This window comes from Pelodiscus sinensis, chromosome 3 (genome assembly GCF_052426305.1).
Source record: "Pelodiscus sinensis isolate ZL-2025 chromosome 3, ASM5242630v1, whole genome shotgun sequence".
Taxonomy (NCBI): domain Eukaryota; kingdom Metazoa; phylum Chordata; order Testudines; family Trionychidae; genus Pelodiscus; species Pelodiscus sinensis.
This window is the reverse complement of record NC_143054.1, coordinates 144,418,891-144,438,560: the sequence shown is the minus strand read 5'-3', so window position 1 is coordinate 144,438,560 and position 19,670 is coordinate 144,418,891. Positions and strand designations below refer to the sequence as shown.

General features: G+C 43.9%; 1 protein-coding gene across 10 annotated transcripts in view; it reads left to right on the top strand.

Moving 5' to 3' along the window:
- The window catches only part of BTBD9 (BTB domain containing 9), a 295,779-nt gene that overhangs the window by 751 nt on the left and 275,358 nt on the right, over positions 1-19,670 (top strand). For 2 of the 10 annotated variants that reach the window (XR_016349246.1, XM_089777412.1), the window contains exon 1: positions 3,276-5,273. The exons of 3 other annotated variants lie outside the window; for them this stretch is intronic. Coding sequence is in view for 5 of the 7 variants with exons in the window: in XM_089777412.1 (XP_089633538.1) it covers positions 5,168-5,273 (106 nt within the window). In the remaining 2 variants the exon portion in view is untranslated. Of the gene's footprint in view, positions 1-23; positions 44-3,115; positions 5,274-19,670 lie in introns of those variants that run through there. 5 more of the 10 variants (XM_089777414.1, XM_089777418.1, XM_089777413.1 and 2 more) reach the window with 5 other exon arrangements.

Sequence of the window (19,670 nt, the reverse complement as noted above, 5' to 3'; positions counted from 1 at the left end):
TGTATTATGACTTCTGGCTGAATGTTGACCCGAACATTGACAGGTATCGCTGGGTTGTTGTGCATGATGAGAGTTCAGGGTGTTGTGTCTAATCCAGATATTGGGGGGGGGGGAGGTCAATTGAAGTAAGGGATGTGGGCGATATAAGCGTAGAAAAGTCTAGCTGTTTTTCAGAGTTTCTGTGTGTCTTTCTTTTTGCTTTGAACTGGAGTTCAAACAATTGATGTGATACAGATCAGAATGGTCTCAGTCTTTTGAATCTGGCCCAGGGTAGTGCATGGCCCCCACTAAGTTTCTGGGGAGCCCAAGCTGAGGACAGTATTTAAGATGATGAATTTTTTAAAGTGCATGCACCAATACAGAAAAATGGCACTACTTACAAGAGTTGAGTGTTATAGCATAAAAAATGCTCTGAAATCCAAAACGGTTACTCAGATTTCTTTGAAATTTGGTGTCTTATGGGTGTGCAAAGTAGCATAAGTAATCCAATTTGGGATCATATTGACCAACATTTCCTATAGTACAGTTCCCTCTCCTCCCCCCAAAAAAGTTTCTGTTGCTTTGTACTGTTAAATTAGAGGTACTAATGACTGAATCACAGATCTCTTTGAGACTGGTTGTAAACTAACTCTCAATTATCATAACTAAGAATATCCTCCCTTGCAGTGAGGATGTAGCTGTTTAGGTCCCAGGGTGTTAGAGGTGCAAAGTGGGTTAGGCAATATCTTTGATTGGACCAATTTCTGTTAGTGAGTGAGACAAGCTTTCAAGCTGTTCCGCAAGTTTTTGTGTGGCTTGAAAGTTTGTCTTTCACCAACAGAAATTGAGCCAATCAAAGATATTATTTCACCCACCTTATCTAATAACTGAGGATCAGCTAATCACAAGTCGCCATGTAAGACAAAAGGAATATGGGTTAAATAGTTGAGGGTTGGTATAACTTGTGAGTCATGGGTGGCAATTTCATTGGGACGGTATATTCAAAGGATCAAAAAACTGGCCACAAATGCTTCTTGGGAGGTATATTGGGGGATGAAATAGCAAGGGAATAAAAGGAGAGGTTTGGATATGTAGCAAATAGAGGGGGATAAATGGTGGTGAGAGGTAGAGGAGTTGGGGCCCTTGAGGCATTATGGAAGCTGGAGGCGGGAGACTCTGGGATGGGGTGCCCAAAGTGATTGCTAGAAGGATTGTGGGAGAATAAAGATTGGGGTACCTGTGAGCCCCACATTCTTCCCTTCTGTTTGAGTGTCCATATCTAGAGAGTTCTTGCCCCTCTAAGGGCATCTGAGCCACCCACTCAGGCCCCTCATACAAGCTGGAAAATGTGGGGCTGGCTTCTCTTGGCATCCACTTTCTTTGCTGTCTGTGTACGTCAAAATCCAAAAGGCCTTATGTCCATATACAGAGGTTGCACACCCCTCTTCCTACCCTGTTGGGGGTGTAATAGTGTCGTCCAGGGTTATTCAACTTTGTAAGCTACGGGAGCCACAGTGATACTCACAGCACATGCTGAGGGCCGCAACTTAAGTTGCATATATATACAAATATATACAGGCAGTCCCTGAGTTACGCAGATCCGAGTTACGTCTGATCCGCAGTTACGAACGGGGCTTTTCTCGCCCTGGAGGACTGGAGCGGTGGGACGCCCAGATGCACTGCAATCCCGCCGCCCCCGTCCTCCGGGGCGAGAAAAGCTGCTCCACGTCTCCCTGGTCTGCTAGGGGGGGAGCGCCCCCCAGCAGACCAGGGAGACGCGGAGCAAAGCCACGGAGCACGCCTGCAGCGGGACAGCCCGGGCGCGCCTGGGCTGTCCAGCTGCGGGCGTGCTCCGCGGCTTTGCTCCCTGTCTCGCTGGTCAGCAGACCAGGGAGACGAAGCAAAGCCGTGGAGGACGCGGGCGGTCCCACCACCCGCGTCTCCCTGGTCTGCTGGGGGGGGAGGGTGCAGCTAGTGCCCCCCCTCCTTTCCCCCAGCAGACCAGGCTTTTCTTGCCTACGCCTGGGGTAGAGCAGCTGGGGCACTGCCGGGTTGGTCCCGCAGCGCCGCTCCTCGGCGCTACTGTACCAACCCAGCAGCACCCCAGCTGCTCTGCCCCAGGCATCCTGATTCAGCCGCTGCTGGTCAGTTTCAGCAGTGGTTGAATCAGGACGCCTGGGGCAGAGCAGCTGGGGTGCTGCTGGGTTGCTCCAGTAGCGCCGAGGAGCTGGAGTAACCCAGCAGCACTCCAGCTACCCTGCCCCAGGCATCCCCAAGTCAGCCGCTGCTGAACCTGACCAGGGGCTGACTACAGGAAGCCCGAGGCAGAGTTGCTCTGCCCTGGGCTTCCTGGAATCAGCCGCTGATCAGTTTCAGCAGCAGCTGACTTGGGGACGCCTGGGGTTCTTAAGTTGAATCTGTATGTAAGTCAGAACTGGCGTCCAGATTCAGCCGCTGTTGAAATGATCAGTTTCAGCAGCGGCTGACGCCAGTTCCGACTTACATACAGATTCAACTTAAGAACAAACCTACAGTCCCTATCTTGTACGTAACCCGGGGACTGCCTGTATGCAAATAGCTCTTCATTCTGACTGGTATGAATACAAATATTAAAGCAAGACTACACAACACACAGGCCCCATTTAAGTCAGTTCTGCTGATATTAATAAAATGCAATATTTACCCAATTTCCACCCACATGACAGCACTTTTAATGAGCAATGACAGGAGTTTTACTAAAATACATATCAACAGAAGACCATTATATTGACTACTTCTTTATTTTGGCTCCTACCTACCCATGGGCTGTATGTTGAACCCCACGTAAACCCAAACTGCACTGAGGGCGGCAAATAAGCGGGCTGCGGACCCTGGTGTAGTCAATTAAGCAATAAGCAAAAGCTTATAGGTTAATACTATAAACTACATGCATTTCCTTCAGTCTTTCTCCTCCCCCTTCCCCCGCCACCAGTAAATTTTTTAGCAGGCTGGCCAGCAGCCTGGCTCAGTTCCAGTTCATGTTGGGTCCCATGAGGGGAGCTGGTTTTTAAACTGGCTCCTCTTGTGGACCAGCTCCCGCCTGGCACCCCGTGCTGCTGCCTCTGATATAGAGGCAGCAGCATGGAGTGGCAGAGGACTCGTCGAGAGTGGGGCTGGAGCACACTGGCTTCCAGCTCCGACTTTGGGGACTATAGAATAGTCAACTAACTGATAAGAATTTGTGAGGTTACTCAACTATTCAGTTAACTGATATTTAACATCCTTATACCCTGCCACATAGGGTGGGGGGGGGGCAACTGAAATTTTGGGAGAGTCTGATCTCCTTCCTACCCCTGCATGTAAGTCAGGATGTGGGGAAATCGTTGTCTTTTGTGTTGGGAGCTGAGAATGGACAACCACTGAGATAAGTGGGTGGTTTTGTGTCTGAGTTATTGGTTCAGGTTGTGTTTATCTCCAAGGCTCGCCAGCCGCGCGGTGCGCAGATCGCTTTGTGCCGGCTCTTCCGGGTTGTAATCTACTCGCCACGGGCGAGTAGATTACATTATTTGTCGAGCCCTGTTTATCTTTATGGACTGGTCTCATTCACACCTTTCAGAGCCTTCTCTGCTGCAGAGGGATGTATAAAGGAGCGCTTTCTCTCCATCATCCCTCTCTGTCTTGTTTGAATGACAACACTTCTAAGTGCTTTAAGAGCCACCTTTTCATATGTTTTCTTAAAATTCATGGAGGATAGGTCCATCAATACTTATTAGCCAGGATGGGTTTATCGCAGGCTGGAAATGGGTGACAGGGGAAGGATCACTTGATGATTACTTGTTCTGTTCACTCCCTCTGGGGCATCTAGCATTGGCTGCTGTTGGAAAACAGGATACTGGGCTAGATGGACCTTTGGTCTGACCCCGTATGGCTGCTCTTCTATTCTTACATTGCTGTTCCTTGTGGGAATCTGGAATAGGATCAGTGTCCCAAATTGGAGGTCTTTTGAGCCAAGGATTCTGGAGGTATAATCCCTGAAAAAAGCTACTTTTAAAATTCTATGATTGTAGGATTTTTATGTGCAGAACTGGAGGTCAAACTGTTGCTGTGATGTGGGTCAAAATGGTCTCAGTAAATTTTTACTCTTTGTAATGAATGGCATCTAGTGTTTGGTGGTCCAAATTGTGGACGGTATTTAAGATCTATTTCAACAGCTGGTGAAGAGCATGTATATTTCAACTAATTTTCATCCCATTCACTCTTACCAATAGGGTTCCATCTAACACTGCAAAAGGATAAAAAGGGAGTGGGAAAGGGAGGCTGCCCATGCCACCTTCCCTCTACGCTCTTCAAGCAGTGTGTCAGTCAGTATGCACATAGACACAAGTAATGCTAGCCTTTGGCACTAGAAAGGCTTGTCTTCACATACAGCACTACAGCTATGTAGATGAAGCAGTCTAGTTAATCCCCCTCCCTGATAGGCTATAGTTACATTGATGGGAGACATAGTGGTTACATAGCTATGACAGCACCATTTACATAAGGGATTAGGTCGGTATAACTGCATTGCTCAGGGATGTAGATTTTTCACATCCCAAATTGCGTAGTTATACCAATATAGTTGTGTAGCGTGGACATGGCTTAAAATTGAGGAGCTTCCAGATCCAGATCTCACACAGATTCTTAATCAGCTCCCTAGAAAGAATATCATGCATATAGAATTTAAGAATATCACGTGTGTACAATTTAAGAATGTCTTCACAGCTTTTTGCAACATCCCTACACTTAATCACAGGACATCTTCTCAACCTGTGCTTTCATTAAGACATCATTATAACATTAAAATCCTCTCATATTCCACCTCACTGTTGACAATAATCCTGGTAATAAAATCCCTAGGCCTTGCTACTGACATAACCTATGTAATTTGCCATTGAACTGATGCATAATGGATTCTAAAGGGGCACGAGCATCTCTTCTTTTTGCTCACAAACACTGAAAGGTGCAAAACAGATCTCCTCACATCATAATCACAACTGTTCCATACCCAGGATAATCTACGAATGTCCTCATATTACAACGCAGCTTTATCAAAAAGGCCCAACTACTGCCTTCACTTGCACCTAATGCCTGACAAGTGATTGTACTTACAGTATATGTGAATAACTCGCATTGCCTACTCTCATTTCCAGGGGACAAGTTAGAAGGTGACATGGACAACCCCCCACCTTCCTTTTTGTTTTTTAAAAGTGTTGGATGGAATTCTGTGGGTAAGAGTGAATTGGTTGTAAGACAAGGTGAAGAGCTTGTGCATTTCAGTAAGTATGACACAGGAGGAACAAAGGTATGAGTGTTAACAAGAGCTACAGAGGCATTGCTTCAAGAAGCAAGAGTTAAGGTTCCAAGTGTATATCCTTGGTTTCAGAAATTTGAGTTTTGCTCAATTGAGCATTTTTCAGGGGAATAACATCAAAGCATCCATAAAGAGTCAGTCATGTGAGCACATTGTTATATCCCTGCTCATCATGGCTAATAGCCATTGATGAACTTCTCCTCCTGAAACATATCTAATTATTTTGTGAACGCTTTTATAATTTTAGTATTCACAACAAGGGATGTAAGAATGTAAATGACTAACTGTTTAACCAATAAGCAGATGCTTATTGGTTAATGGTGTCTGTTACACACAGCCTCCTCTCCAGGAGCCGGGCTGATAGGGACTGGTGGCCATTTCTCCCAGGAAGGCTCCTATGTGGGCTCTGCAATATAAGGCTTAGCATTTCAGGTAACCGTGTAACTGCTGAGTTTTCAGCAGGTAACTCTGTAACTGCTGTGATTTTCAGCAGTGATAGAGTTACCCTATTACACAGTTTTTAATATCCTATTCACAACATCTCCTGGCAACGAGTTCCACAGATTGACTGTGTTGAGTGAAGAAATACTTCTTTTTGTTTGTTTAAAACCAAATGATTAATGTAATTGTGTGACCTTTCATTCTTATATTATGTGAAGGAGTAAATAATACTGATTCATTTTATATCCCCCTTTACTTGTTTCTTTTTCAAGCTGAAAAATCCCAGGCTTTTAAATCTCTTTTCATATGAAAGCTGTTCTATATCTCTAATAATTTTTATTTGCCCTTCTCTGTACTATTACCAATTATAATATATATATATTTTTTTATTAGGGCAAAAAGAATTGCACACAGTATTTAAGGTGTGGGTGCATCATGGATTTACATACTGGCATTATGATATTGCTTGTCTTATTATCTATCTCTTTCCTAATGGCTCTAACATTATTAGCTTTTTGTGAGTACCATTAAACATTGAGTCGATACTTTCAGAGCTCTAGCTACAATGACTCTGAGATCTTTCTTGAGTAGTAACAATGAATATAAACCCCATCATTTTGTATGTATAGTTAGATTAGATTTTCCAATATGCATTACTTTGTGTTTGTCAGCAATAGCACCTCAACTTTGTATTATTGTAGTTACATTACAATTACTTCAATTATGCATTACTAGGGGGCTGTGCCCCCTGCTTGCTACATTCGCCAACCCTCCTCTCTCTAGGGGTAGGCAGCCCCGGCTCTTCCCCTGACCACTAGGGAGGGCTGTGCTGAGGCGTGGCAGCCCTGTCTTGTCCCTTCCTGGCCACTGGATCAAGGGCAGGCCAGCCCTGGCTCTCCTCCTCCCCCCTGGCAACCTATACTTCAATTTGATCCCCTGCCTCCATTCCTGCATTCACCATCTTCCCTAACCTCCTCCTCCTCCCCACAACCCCTGCTTCCATTCCTATATCCCTCTCACTCCTACCATACCCCTTTACCACACCGCCCAACCCCACATACACCCTATCCCCTTCCCTTGCTTCCTCCTTTCATGCACTCTGCCTCCTCCCACAAATTCATTGAGCTGGGTGCCCCTTCCTTCCAGGAGCACCACGGGGCCAGGCAGTACAGCCCTGTCCACTACAAGAGGAACCACAGCCTTTCCAAATGGGCCTGTTGGTCCAGGGAGCCTGGAACACAGAGCGGCCAGTCCGGAAAGCTGGGGAAGCGGCTGGGGTGTAAGATCAGGGAGCCTTTTAATCCAGGGAGTTTGGAGCACAGAGTGAAGCTGTGCGACAGGCGTGTGACCCGGGCAGGCTAGGGTTGGGGCCCAGAGGCAGGTAGACGCTGGTCTAGGGAGCGCACAAGGTAGCACTGGTCTTTATCAGAGGCAGCAAAGGCGGGGGAGAGGCGATACGCTGCACAGCTGAGCCAGGATCAGCTGTGTGGTACTGCTGTGCGTGGAGCCCTGGGTCCAGGCTCCAGCATGACATTTCCATGAAACCCAGGATCAGCTGGGGAGTCCCCAGCTGACCCTGAGTTCTGGGGAAATGCCATGTGCGGTCAGCTGGGGAGTCCCCAGGTGATCCTGGCTCCTCATGACATTCCAAATTGGCAGTGCAGCAGTATTTCAAAGCTGACACGCCGTGTGCAACCTGGAGTCAATGGGACTTCCTGCTGGCCCCGGGCTGTACACGACTTCTGCGTCTCTCCTTTGAAATGTACAAGAGCCCCAGCGGGCTCTTCAGAGGAGGAATACAGAAGTGCCTGTCAAGTAGTCGATGGAAATTCCATCGACTACTCAACTGGAAAAATAACTGATAGTTAACATCTCTACTCTGTTGTCCCACAGGAAAATATAAAAAAGATATAAAAAGAGAGCAAGATTGATTGATTTCACTTCATTACTGTAGTTACTTAAAATTATGGAAATCAAGAGAAACAAGTTCAGTTCCTGGCATTTAATCTCTGTTTTAGTTGTGCAGCTTCTACTGGTCTGGTTTGTTCCTTTCTTCCACACTTTTTCTACTTTGTTGAGAATGCAGAAACCTTCAGGCAGGAACTGCTGCTTACTGTGAGTTAGTATAGTACCGAGCACAGTGGAGCCCTAACTTTGGCTGGAACTTCTTCAGTGCTGCTGTAATATAAATATCAATATGTATATCTAATACTAAGAGATGCTTGCAGAGTCTAAGTATCTATTATCACTGTTCATTGTGGAACAACTACTACTTAGATGAACCCAGAGCACCTTTTTCTATGTGAGACAGTTCAGAGTAAGTTAAGATGTGAATTTAGTGCAGAACAACTAGTGCATTTTGACTCCCCATGTGGACACTTAGAGTTTGTCTACATTTCACAGTTTTATCACCAGAAGGCAGCTTAGTGGAGACAGAGTAGTGAGCTAATCTTTTTTCCTTTTATTTTCTCCTCCCACAAGAAGGGAGGAGGGGGCAAGGCAAACTAAAATATATATATAGTTTAAATTGTAACAGTTACACTAAATTCTCAGAAATCAGATTTCAAAATGTCTTAACATTTGCTTTGAGTTACTACTAGTCATTAACTAGAGTCAGTTATATCCCTGTGATTACCATTAAGGTTAATTGGAGCTGCGTGCGCATAACTGAGGATGTTTCAGGTTAAAATTAATTGCTATACGTGCAGAGTGGAGGGACGTAATCTAATCTGTTTTTACTACTTGTTTGTTGATTAAAATTTTACTTACACTAATACAGTTTTTTATATTCAGAGTAGTATTCATACAGATTGCAGATGAGACAAGTGATATCTTCTGTACAGGTTGAACATTATTAGTCTGGTTCTCTCTGGTCTGGCATAATTTAGTTTGACAGATGTCCACTTATCATGGTTGTGACCAGCTTTCCTGCAGTCCCATAAAATTTGTTTATAGCCATCAGTCCTAGCTCCCAGTGTTCTGTGCAGTAATCTTGCTCTAATTTACCCCCAAATGTCTTCTAAGATCCCAATAAGAGGTGGAAGTTGGTAATGCTGCTAGCCAATATTGATCACCTGTGGTTTGGGAGATTCTCTGGTTGGGAACTGGTTTGGTTCCAAGGGTGCCAGACTAGAGAGGTTCAACCTGTACTAAGATTTTGGTTCAGTCTATGTCCTCTTTGCCTCCCCCCTTGTATCTATTTTGATGATTCCCATAGAACCATTATCAGTGAAAGGGTACCGTTTATAATCCAGCGTGATTTATAGTTTTATGATAAATTCCCCTTAAGGACTTGTCTACATTGGCATGTTTTGTTGCCAAAAATTGCCTTTTGGTGACAAAACAATGAGAGCATTTACACTAGGGATATGAAAGTGTAACCGTGGAAAAGGTTAAGCAACAAACCTGGGTTCATTGGTTAACTTTCATAGTTACACTCAGGCTCTTGTTATACATGGGGAACTGGCTTAAAAGCTGGCTCCTGGCACACACCCGCTCCCAGCGTGCTGCCTGCTGCCCCACACTGCTGCTTCTGATACAAAGGCAGCAGCGTGGGGCTGCAGGCTGAAGGCGACTGCCACCCTGCATGTAACCACTGAAATTTTCAGCAGTACATGGTTACTTAATTGTACACATTTTAACATCCCGGCTGTGTCTACACTGCACCCCTTTTCCGGAATGGGATGCAGATTAGATACTTCGGAATAGCAAAATCCGTGGGGGATTTAAATATCCCCCGCGGTATTTGCATTAACATGGCTGCCGCTTTTTTGCCGGCTTGGGGATAAGCCGGAGAAAAGCGCCAGTCTAGACGTGATTCTCCGGAAAATAAGCCCGTTTCCAGAGGATCTCTTATTCCTACTTCGAAGTAGGAATAAGAGATCCTCTGGAAACGGGCTTATTTTCCGGAGAATCACTCTAGACTGGCGCTTTTCTCCGGCTTATCCCCAAGCCGGCAAAAAAGCGGCAGCCATGTTAATGCAAATACCGCGGGGGATATTTAAATCCCCCACGGATTTTGCTATTCCGAAGTGTCTAATCTGCATCCCTTTTCCGGAAAGGGAGTGTAGTGTAGACACAGCTCCCTAGTTTATGCTACATGGTTACTTAATTGCACACATTTTAACATGCCTAGTTTGTTACAATGCAACTTTTGTCAGGAAAAACACCTAGTTTGGGCAACAAAAAAATTGCAGGCTTGCGAGAGACTTTTCTTTTCCCCTCCCTGTATTGTAGAGCCAATGTTAACTCTGCTGTTTGTCTTGTTGAGAGAACTGGCTTCCACCAGTAGTATCCCACATGCCTGCACTGGTGGCTGTGCTCAGTATTTTGTGGTTTCTGCTGCCCTGCAGGCATGTGCCCCTCTGCTTTCAAAGCTCTAGGAAGTATCTGTCGGCTAAGTGAGCTGCTCCATTTGGGGAACAGAGAGCAAATCATTGGAATGCTTCTGTTCTGCTCTGCTAGAAACACAGCAGCAGGCAGACCGCTGCTGCAGTGGAATAGCTGGAGAGACTGCCTTGCTCTTTTGATATTCCTTAGCTTACAGAGCTACAAAGGAATCCCAAGAAGTGCAGGGATCAGCTCTGCCTTCCCATCACACTACACTGTGGGATGCTTAGAACAAAGCACTGTGGGTTTCTGTTGACAGGGGAGCTAGCAATGTAGCCATACATTTTCGATAATGGAAGGCATTAAAACTGGTTTGACCAATTTCTACTTTTGGTGACTTTTGCATGTTAACAACACTTATTTATTACCTTCCCAGTGTGGACATAACCTAAGCTGTGCGGCCATGCAGCTTCTCATTAAGCTCCACAAAAGTGCTCAGGGTTGCAGTGGGGGGAGGAGGGAAAGATGTTTCCCCAAGCTTGGAAGCTGCCGTGGTTGGTGGGGTGTTCCTCTCCATTGGCCCAAACAGGGCGTCACCTAGGTAAGCCTGACCCCCAACTCCCTGCCCCACCTTGAGCACCCCCATTAGCCATGAACATGCTCCTGTGCCCCAAGACTCACATTCTTTGCCCCGACCTGAGGTCTCTACCAGCCCTATGTATCTCAAACGAGGAGCCCCCCTCTGACATCCCAAACCCCTCAGCCGCAGCCCAGAGCCTGTACCCCTAGAGCAGGCATTCTTGGGGGCGGAGCATAAGCGAGGCCAGGCTTGCGGATTGGGAAGGCAGAGCCTTCCCCCACCTAAGCCACCGAGTGCCCATGAACTTTAGCCATTCTTTTTAGGTGACAGTTCTGAGGAACTGTCCCAAATTGAGCTGTCAGTAGAGGAGATTTTGGAACACACTGATAAATTAAACAGTAATAAATCACCAGGATCAGATGGTATTCACTCACACATTCTGAAAGAATTCAGATATAAAATTGCAAAACTACTAGCTATGGTATGTAACCCTTTGCTTAACTTAGCTTATGTACAAGATGACTGAAGGATAACTAATATAATGCTGGCTTTTTAAAAAGGCTCCAGAGATAATCCTGGCATTTACACATTAGCAGGGTGGATTTGATTTAAATCAAATGGATTTAAATCATGATTTAAATCATTATTTAGGATCTATTCTGCCTCCAACAATCTTCTGTTCATTAAACTTTTTGAAACTTTGCACTTAGAGAGAGTAAGGGATTGACTCTGTGCATACAAATTTGCAGAGGGACAATAGGGTTGAGGTCTGTTGTTTCTCACCTCTGTATATTTATTTATTTAATTAAAATTTTTGTTGTTTACAAGCATGTTGTCTCTGGAGACTCATCCACAGTTTGAGAACTGCAAAACTAAGCATCTCTAATGGTTGCTCCTAGACTGAGCACTGAGTCTCATTGGATAGATAGAAAGATTAACCCAAGTAATCTATACACCAGCCACTGGAACCTTGTAAGGTTGGGTTCCTAATCCATTGGAACTCATTTACAAATCTTTTCTTAAATATTACATGAATACATTGCCTCATGCTATAAAATTATAATTTATAATCCCTATTCCATGATGAGATACATTGTTGCTCAAAGATATCTTAATTAAAACTATCTTTAGGTAGGATTTTTAAGGGAGAAATGATTTAAATAAAAAAAATCCAATTTTTATTATTTAAAAAATAATTGATTTTTTTTTATTTATCCAGCCTGCATGTTGATAAGCCTAACTTCAGTAGTAGACAGACTGGTTGACACTATAGTGAAGAACAGAATTCAGACTTATGGATGAGCATGATTTGTTGGAGAAAATTTAGACCAGACATTTGGAAAAGGACATTATGCCTCGCCAATCTATTAGGATTCTTTGAGGGTATCAAATGTGACTAAGTGGGAGCGAGTGGATATAGCAAAAGCTTTTCATCAAGATCCCTTACTGAAGGCTCTTATGAAAAGTAAGCACTCGTGGGGTAAGAGAGATAAGGTCTTTTCAAGTATGTCTAAACTATATGCTTCTCTCGCCAGAGGCATGTAAATTAGACTATCTGACATAGTCAATGAAGCTGAGATTTAAATATCCCCGGCTTCATTAAAATAAAAATGGCTGCCACGTTGTGCCAGCTCAGCTGATCTTTGGCACAGCGCGGCAGTCAAGATGCGGATCGGTCGACAGGGAATGCCTTTGTTGACTGCTCCTGTAAACCTCGTTTTACGAGGCATAAGGGAACAGTCGACAAAGGCATTCCCTGCCAACCGGTATGCATCTTGACTGCCTCTGGCGAGAGAGACATGTAGTCTAGACATACCCTTCATGGAGAATTAACTAGTTAAGAGACAGAAAATAAAAGGTAGAATTAAATAGTTGTCATAGTGAAGAATGAAATATAGCATGGTCACCCAGGGATTTGTTGAGGGATCAGAAATGTATAACATATTCATAAATTATCTGGAAAAAGTGAACTAGCAAATTTTTCAGATGATACAAAATAGCTCAAGTTATTTAAGCCTGAAGCAGAAGAGCTAGAAAGGGATCTCACAGAACTGAGTAACAAAATAGCAGATTAATTTTAATGTTGATAAATGAAAGTAATTCACACTGGAAAAAATAATCCCAACTAGACATACAAAATGGTGGGGTGTTTAAGTTAACTCTCACCATTCAAGAAAGAGACCTTATAGTAATCATGTTTAATTCTATGAAAACATCGGCTTGGTGTGTAGCAGCAGTCAAAAAAGATAACTGTGTCAGGAGCCATAAGGAAAAGGATAAGTAAGATGGTAAATATCATGTCATTATATAAATCCATGGTGTGCCCACACCGTGAATACTGCTACAGATCACCTCATCTCGGTATATTATAATTGGAAAAGCTACAGAGAAGGACAACAAAAATTATTAGAGGTATGGAACAGCTTCTGTAAGAGGAGAGATTAAAAATACCAGGTCTGTTCAGTTTGGAGAAGAGATGACTAAGGGGGATATGATAGAAATCTGTGAAGAGTATGGAGAAAGTGAATAAGGAAGAGTTATTTACCCCTTCATGTAACAGAAAAATCAGAGCTCATCCAATGGATCTATAAGCAGCAGTCATAAAACAAAAGGAAGTACACACAGTTCACAGTTAGCTTATGGAACTTGTTGCCAAGGAGTGTTGTGATGGCCAAAACTGTAACTGGATTCAAAGAAGAATTAGATAAATTCATGGATTATAGATGCTCAGGATATCCCTAACCCTCTGACAGGTGAACACTGGGACTGGATTACTGGGAATGGATCACTCAGTGATTGTTCTGTTCTCTTCTTTCTCTTTGCGGCATGTGGCATTGGCCACTGTCAGAAGAGAGAATACAGGCAGTCCCCGGGTTACGTACAAGATAGGGACTGTAGGTTTGTTCTTAAGTTGAATTTGTATGTAAGTGGGAACTGGTACATATTGTAGGGGAAACTCTAGCCAAACATTTCTCCAGAGCTCAGTTTTATTCTCCCACACCTCACTTCCCTCAGTCCTTTATTCTCAAGCTGAGGTGTCTGCTGAGAAAAGCCGCTCCGCGTCTCCCTGGTCTGCTGGGGCGGGTGCTAGCTTCGCGTCTCCTTGGTCTGCTGGGGGGAAGCAGCTAGTGCGGGGTTGCCTCACCCCGTTTGTAAGTAGGGATCCGATGTAAGTCGGATCCATGTAACCCGGGGACTGCCTGTGCTGAACTAGATGGACATTTACGTTTGACCAGTATGGCTGTTCTTAGTTTCCAAACCAATTCTGAATATGAAAAATGTGCTGACCAGTGCAGTTTGTTTCTGAAACTGCATGGAGTACTCTTATAGTTGTTGTACAAGTACTGATATTGCAAAATTGCACATCTGAGTCATCCTTGGCACAAACATCACCTGTTAGTTTTGATGGTTGTAATGCAAAGCTGAATCACTTTGAAAAAAATCTTAGAGTTGTATGGTCGCCTGTATATCACCTTGGTTTCTATATTAATTTGATATAAGGGTGCATTTAAATTCATTTTCAGAGGTGAGTCACCTGCTGTGACTTTTTAAAATTTAAAAAGCATGAGGAACACACTGTCCTTGACCCTGCCTGGATTTATACTTAATGGAGCAACAAGCAGGACAGAGATCAATTAATATAGCATCATTGGAAACTTTCTGAAGCGTCTCTGCAATGCAGGTACAATCAGGCAGTGCCACTTATGATTAAATAATGGCTGTACTTGGCCTAATTCAAAATGAATTATGCACTGAATATGACCAGAACCTCTAATTCAAGCCAGCTTCAGTACCTTACAGTGCCCTACTCAAGGTTGAAAGATAAATTCTGGATCCCCAAAACTTGGATTTATATCAAGTTATTAGTCGTCTCAACCCTTTCTGTTGCAAATTAATTTGAAAAGCTTCCACATCAGTAACCAGTCCATTTCTTGGAATTCTACATCTACAGCAATCAGCATAGTTGTAGACCATACTCTTGACTACCAAACATCATGCCTTACAGAGGGTAAATCCCATTTTATTGGCTAAATGGTGAAGCCTCCCAGAAATACTCCCAAATCCAGATTTTACTTATCTTCCTATACACCAGTCATACTGAGACCTCAGTGGTTCAGAGCCAAATTAGCAGTCAAAAGAGCCACTGTAATGTAGAATAGGAATATTAGATAGTTGGTAATAGAATAGTCGACTAACCGCATGAATTCTTTGCAGTTAGTCGACTATTCTGTAGTCCCCGGGAGCAGGACTGGCAGCCAGTGTTATTGGCCCCACTTTGAGATCCTCTGCCACCCCACTCTGCCGCCTCTGTTTCCGGCAGCAGCCCCTGACTTCGAGGAGCTTGAACCCTCCATAGACAGAGGCTGCAGCTACGAAGCAGTCTCTGCCCAGAGCAAGTCAGGGCCCGCCACGGGCAGAAGCTGCTTCGCGGCAGCCTCCCCCATGCACTCTTGCCTCTCTGAGGCAGCAGTGGGGAGGAGGGGGACGGGACAGGTGGCACTACGGAGCTGGTGCTGGGGTGAACCAGTTTTTAAGATGGCTCCACCCTAGCACTGTCTCCTGCTCTCCTCCCACCTTGCTGCCTGATACGGAGGAAATGCGATTAACCAACTAGATTAACCAATAAGTCTAGGCTTCTCAGCTAATCATCTACTCGACTACTCACTCACATCGCATCACATGTTCATTGTTGCATTTAGTATAGCATGCGTGCTTTCTCCCTTGGTCTCAAAACAATATGATGGGAAATATTTTGGAGTGAGAGTGTGTGTCTATGTGTGTGTGTGTGTGTATGTGTATATATGACATATATGCGAACAGGAGCAGCTAACAGGGAGTTTGGAGAGGGAGTTCTCCAGGTAAAAGAGGAGTAAATACGGGACCCTTGTGGTAAGTGGCTGTTTGTAGTGTGTGTTTGTGTGTGTGTGTGTGGGGGGGGGGTTATTTGCTGTGTGCTGAGCTTGTTTGGCTGTTTGGTTTGTTTGTTTGTTTGAAGGAGCTTCTAAAAGGTTTGAAATCTAGAAGCTTCTGTTAATTGGCTGAGCCTCAGTCAGGGGGAGGGGCTACCAGGGCTTTATAAGCCTATGAGTCAGCGACCAGGGAGCTTGCGAACAGGAGCAGCTGACGGAGTTTGGAGAGGAAGGTTAGAGGGCAGTAGTGACTTCTGACCTTCTTTAAACATAACTTTTATAATAATCTATATTCCAGACATTTAATAAGCCCAGTTTATATTTAAACTTGTTCATGAGAAAAATAGAGACAGAAGCCCAGCAGCAGAGTGGGGGCTATCCTGTTTATTGCGTCGAGTGTAACATGTATGATTACCTGCCCTGTGGGTGGGTGGTGTATGTGTGCACCCGTTGCAAGGAGCTACTGACCCTCAGAGACCAAGTTCAGGCTTTGAAGGCCAGGGTGGCTGAACTGGAGGAGCTAAGGGAGGTAGAGAGATATGTTCATGAGACTTTCCGGGACACTGTTGTACTGTCCCACCTCCAGTCTGAGAGCCTCAGTGCTTTTAAAGAGGATGAAAGTCTCAAGGGAACAGTGCATTCAGTGGGAACAGAGGAAAACCATCCCATAGTTGGGACTCTCCTTCCAGAGGATGTTGCAGTATCCTCTCGCACTAAGGATACCTCTGAGGGGGAGGGAACACCAGTTGTTAGGAAGAGGCGGGTGTTAGTAGTGGGTGATTCGATCGTTAGAAACATAGATAGTTGGGTTTGTGATGACCGGGAGAACCGTATGGTCATTTGCCTGCCTGGTGCGAAGGTTGCGGATCTCTCGAGGCATCTCGATAGGCTTATGTGTAGTGCTGGGGAGGAGCCGGTGGTCGTGGTACATGTAGGTACCAATGACGTAGGGAAGGGTAGGAGAGATGTCCTGGAGGCCAAATTTAGGTTGCTAGGAAAGAGACTGAAATCCAGGACCTCTATGGTGAAATTCTCGGAAATGCTTCCAGTTCCACACGCAGGGGCAGGTAGGCAGGCAGAGCTTCAGAGTCTCAATGCATGGATGAGACGAAGGTGTAGGTAAGAGGGGTTTGGATTTATTAAGAACTGGGGACACTTTTGGGAGAGGGGGAGCCTATACAGGAAGGATGGGCTCTACCTAAACCAGGGTGGAACCAGACTGCTGGCACTAAACATTAAATAGGCCGTAGAGCAGTTTTTAAACTAAGAGATGGGGGAAAGCCGATTGGTGCAGAGATGCACGTAAATCAGATGGAGACTTCTCTTAGGGTGTATCTAGACTACAGGGTTTTGTCGACAAAAGTGAACTTTTGTTGACAAAACTATACCTGCGTCCACACTGCCTTTGAGTTACGTCGACAAAACTCAGCAGTTTTGTCGATGTATGTAAATCTCATTCTACGAGGAATAATGCCTTTTATCGACAGAGTTCTGTCGATAGAAGGCATTATTGCATCTACACTGTCCTTTGCGTCCACGCTGTTATGTCGACAAAGCAGCTTGCTGTCAAATCAAGTGTAAAAATCTAATAAGAAAAGCAAAAAAAGATTTTGAGGAACAGCTAGCCAAAAACTCAAAAAGAAATAACAAAATGTTTAAGTACATTAGAAACAGGAAGCCTTCTAAAAAACCTGTGGGACCCCTAGACAATTGAGATATAAAAGGAGCATACAAAGATGATAAAACCATTACGGAGAAACTAAATGATTTCTTTGCTTCAGTCTTCACGGCTGAGGACGTTAGGGAGATTCCCAAATCTGCACTGTCCTTTGTGGGTAATGAATCTGAGGAACTGTCCCGGATTGAAATGTCATTAAAGGAGGTTTTGGAACAAATAGAAAAACTTAATGTTAACAAATCTCCGGGACCGGATGGCATTCATCCAAGGGTTCTAAAAGAACTCAAATGGGAACTTGCTGAGCTATTATCTGTGGTTTGTAACCTATCCTTTAAGTCGGCTTCCGAACCCAATGACTGGAAGGTTGCCAACGTGACACCAATATTTAAAAAGGGTTCTAGAGGCGATCCTGGCAATTACAGACCAGTAAGTCTAACTTCAGTACCGGGCAAATTAGTTGAAACAATAGTAAAGAATAAAATTGTGAGGCATATAGAAGAACATAATTTGTTGGACAAAAGTCAACATGGTTCCTGTAAGGGAAATCATGTCTTACTAATCTATTAGAGTTCTTTGAAGGGGTTAACAAAAATGCGGACTAGAGGGATCCAGTAGATATAGTGTACTTAGATTTTCAGAAAGCCTTTTGACAAGGTCCCTCACCAAAGGCTCTGTGTAAATTACATAGCCATGGGATAAGAGGGAAGGTCCTTTCTTGGATTGAGAACTGGTTAAAAGACAGGAAACAAAGGGTAGGAATAAATGATAAATTTTCAGATTGGAGAGGGGTAACTAGTGGTGTTCCCCAAGGGTCAGTCCTGGGACCAGTCCTTTTCAACTTATTCATTAATGATCTGGAGAAAGGGGTAAGCAGTGAGGTGGTAAAGTTTGCGGATGATACCAAACTGTTTAGGATAGTCAAGACAGAAGCAGACTGTGAGGGACTCCAAAAAGATCTCACCAAACTGAGTGATTGGGCAACAAAATGGCAAATGAAATGTAATGTGGATAAGTGTAAAGTAATGCACATCGGGGGAAAAATAACCCCAACTATACGTACAGTATGATGGGGGCTAATTTGGCTATGATAAATCAGGAAAGAGATCTTGGAGTTATCATGGATAGTTCTCTTAAAAACTTCCACACAGTGTGCAGCAGCGGTCAAAAAGGCAAATAGGATGCTAGGAATTATTAAGAAAGGGATAGAAAATAAGACACAGAATATCTTACTGCCCCTGTATAAAACTATGGTATGCCCACATCTTGAATACTGTGTACAGATGTGATCTCCTCACCTCAAAAGAGATATTTTGGCCTTGGAAAGGGTTCAGAAAACGGCAACTAAAATGATTGGGGGTTTGGAACGGGTCCCATATGAAGAGAGGTTAAAGCGACTGGGACTTTTCAGTTTAGAAAAGAGGAGACTGGGGGGGGATGTGATAGAGGTATATAAAATCATGAATGGTGTGGTGAGGGCAGATAAGGAAAAGTTATTTATTAGTTCCCTAAATAGAAGAACTAGAGGACACCAAATGAAATTAATGGGGAGCAGGTTTAAAACTAATAAAAGAAAGTTCTTCTTCACACAGCGTGTAGTCAACCTGTGGAACTCCTTGCCAGAGGAGGGTGTGAAGGCTAGGACTATAACAGAGTTTAAAGAGAAGCTAGATAATTTCATGGAGGTTAGGTCCATAAAAGGCTATTAGCCAGGGGATAGAAGTGGTGTCCTTGGCCTCTGTTTGTCAGAGGCTGGAGAAGGATGGCAGGAGATAAATTGCTGATCATTGTCTTCGGTCCACCCTCTCTGGGGCACCTGGGGCTGGCCACTGTTGGCAGACAGGCTACTGGGCTAGATGGACCTTTGGTCTGACCCAGTACGGCCGTTCTTATGTTTTATATATATAGACACACACTTGCAGATTTACCCAGTGTTGCTCAGATCTGTAACTCAACTAAGGTTTTTTTTTTTTAAATATACGGAAAATATTCATGCTTTATTTAAACGATTGTATGTTTCAAAAATACAGTGTTAATTTAATGAAGTTAATTTTTATTTGGGATTTCTTAAAACCAAATTGTTACAATTTTTTTTGTCAAACAGTTTTACTAAAAAAAAATAAAATGAGAATTCCACCAAGTGTGTTTTTTTTTCTTCATCTTGGATAATAAATCACAGTGTTTTTAATATCATGTGCTACAAAGATCTGCAGAAGACTCATTAAAGGGCTACTTGTGGATCGTGAGCCTCAGTGTATCACTGCTCTACATTGATTCTTGGAAGAGTACAAACTGTAATTTGCTAATCCAGAGGCTTTTCCTCTATTTTGACTTGAAATGAAGGCTTTTTGTCCATAACCCACTCAGGTACCAGTGTAGGCAGCAACCCCAGCTGTTGGAAATAGAGTTATAGGAGAACCAGATGAA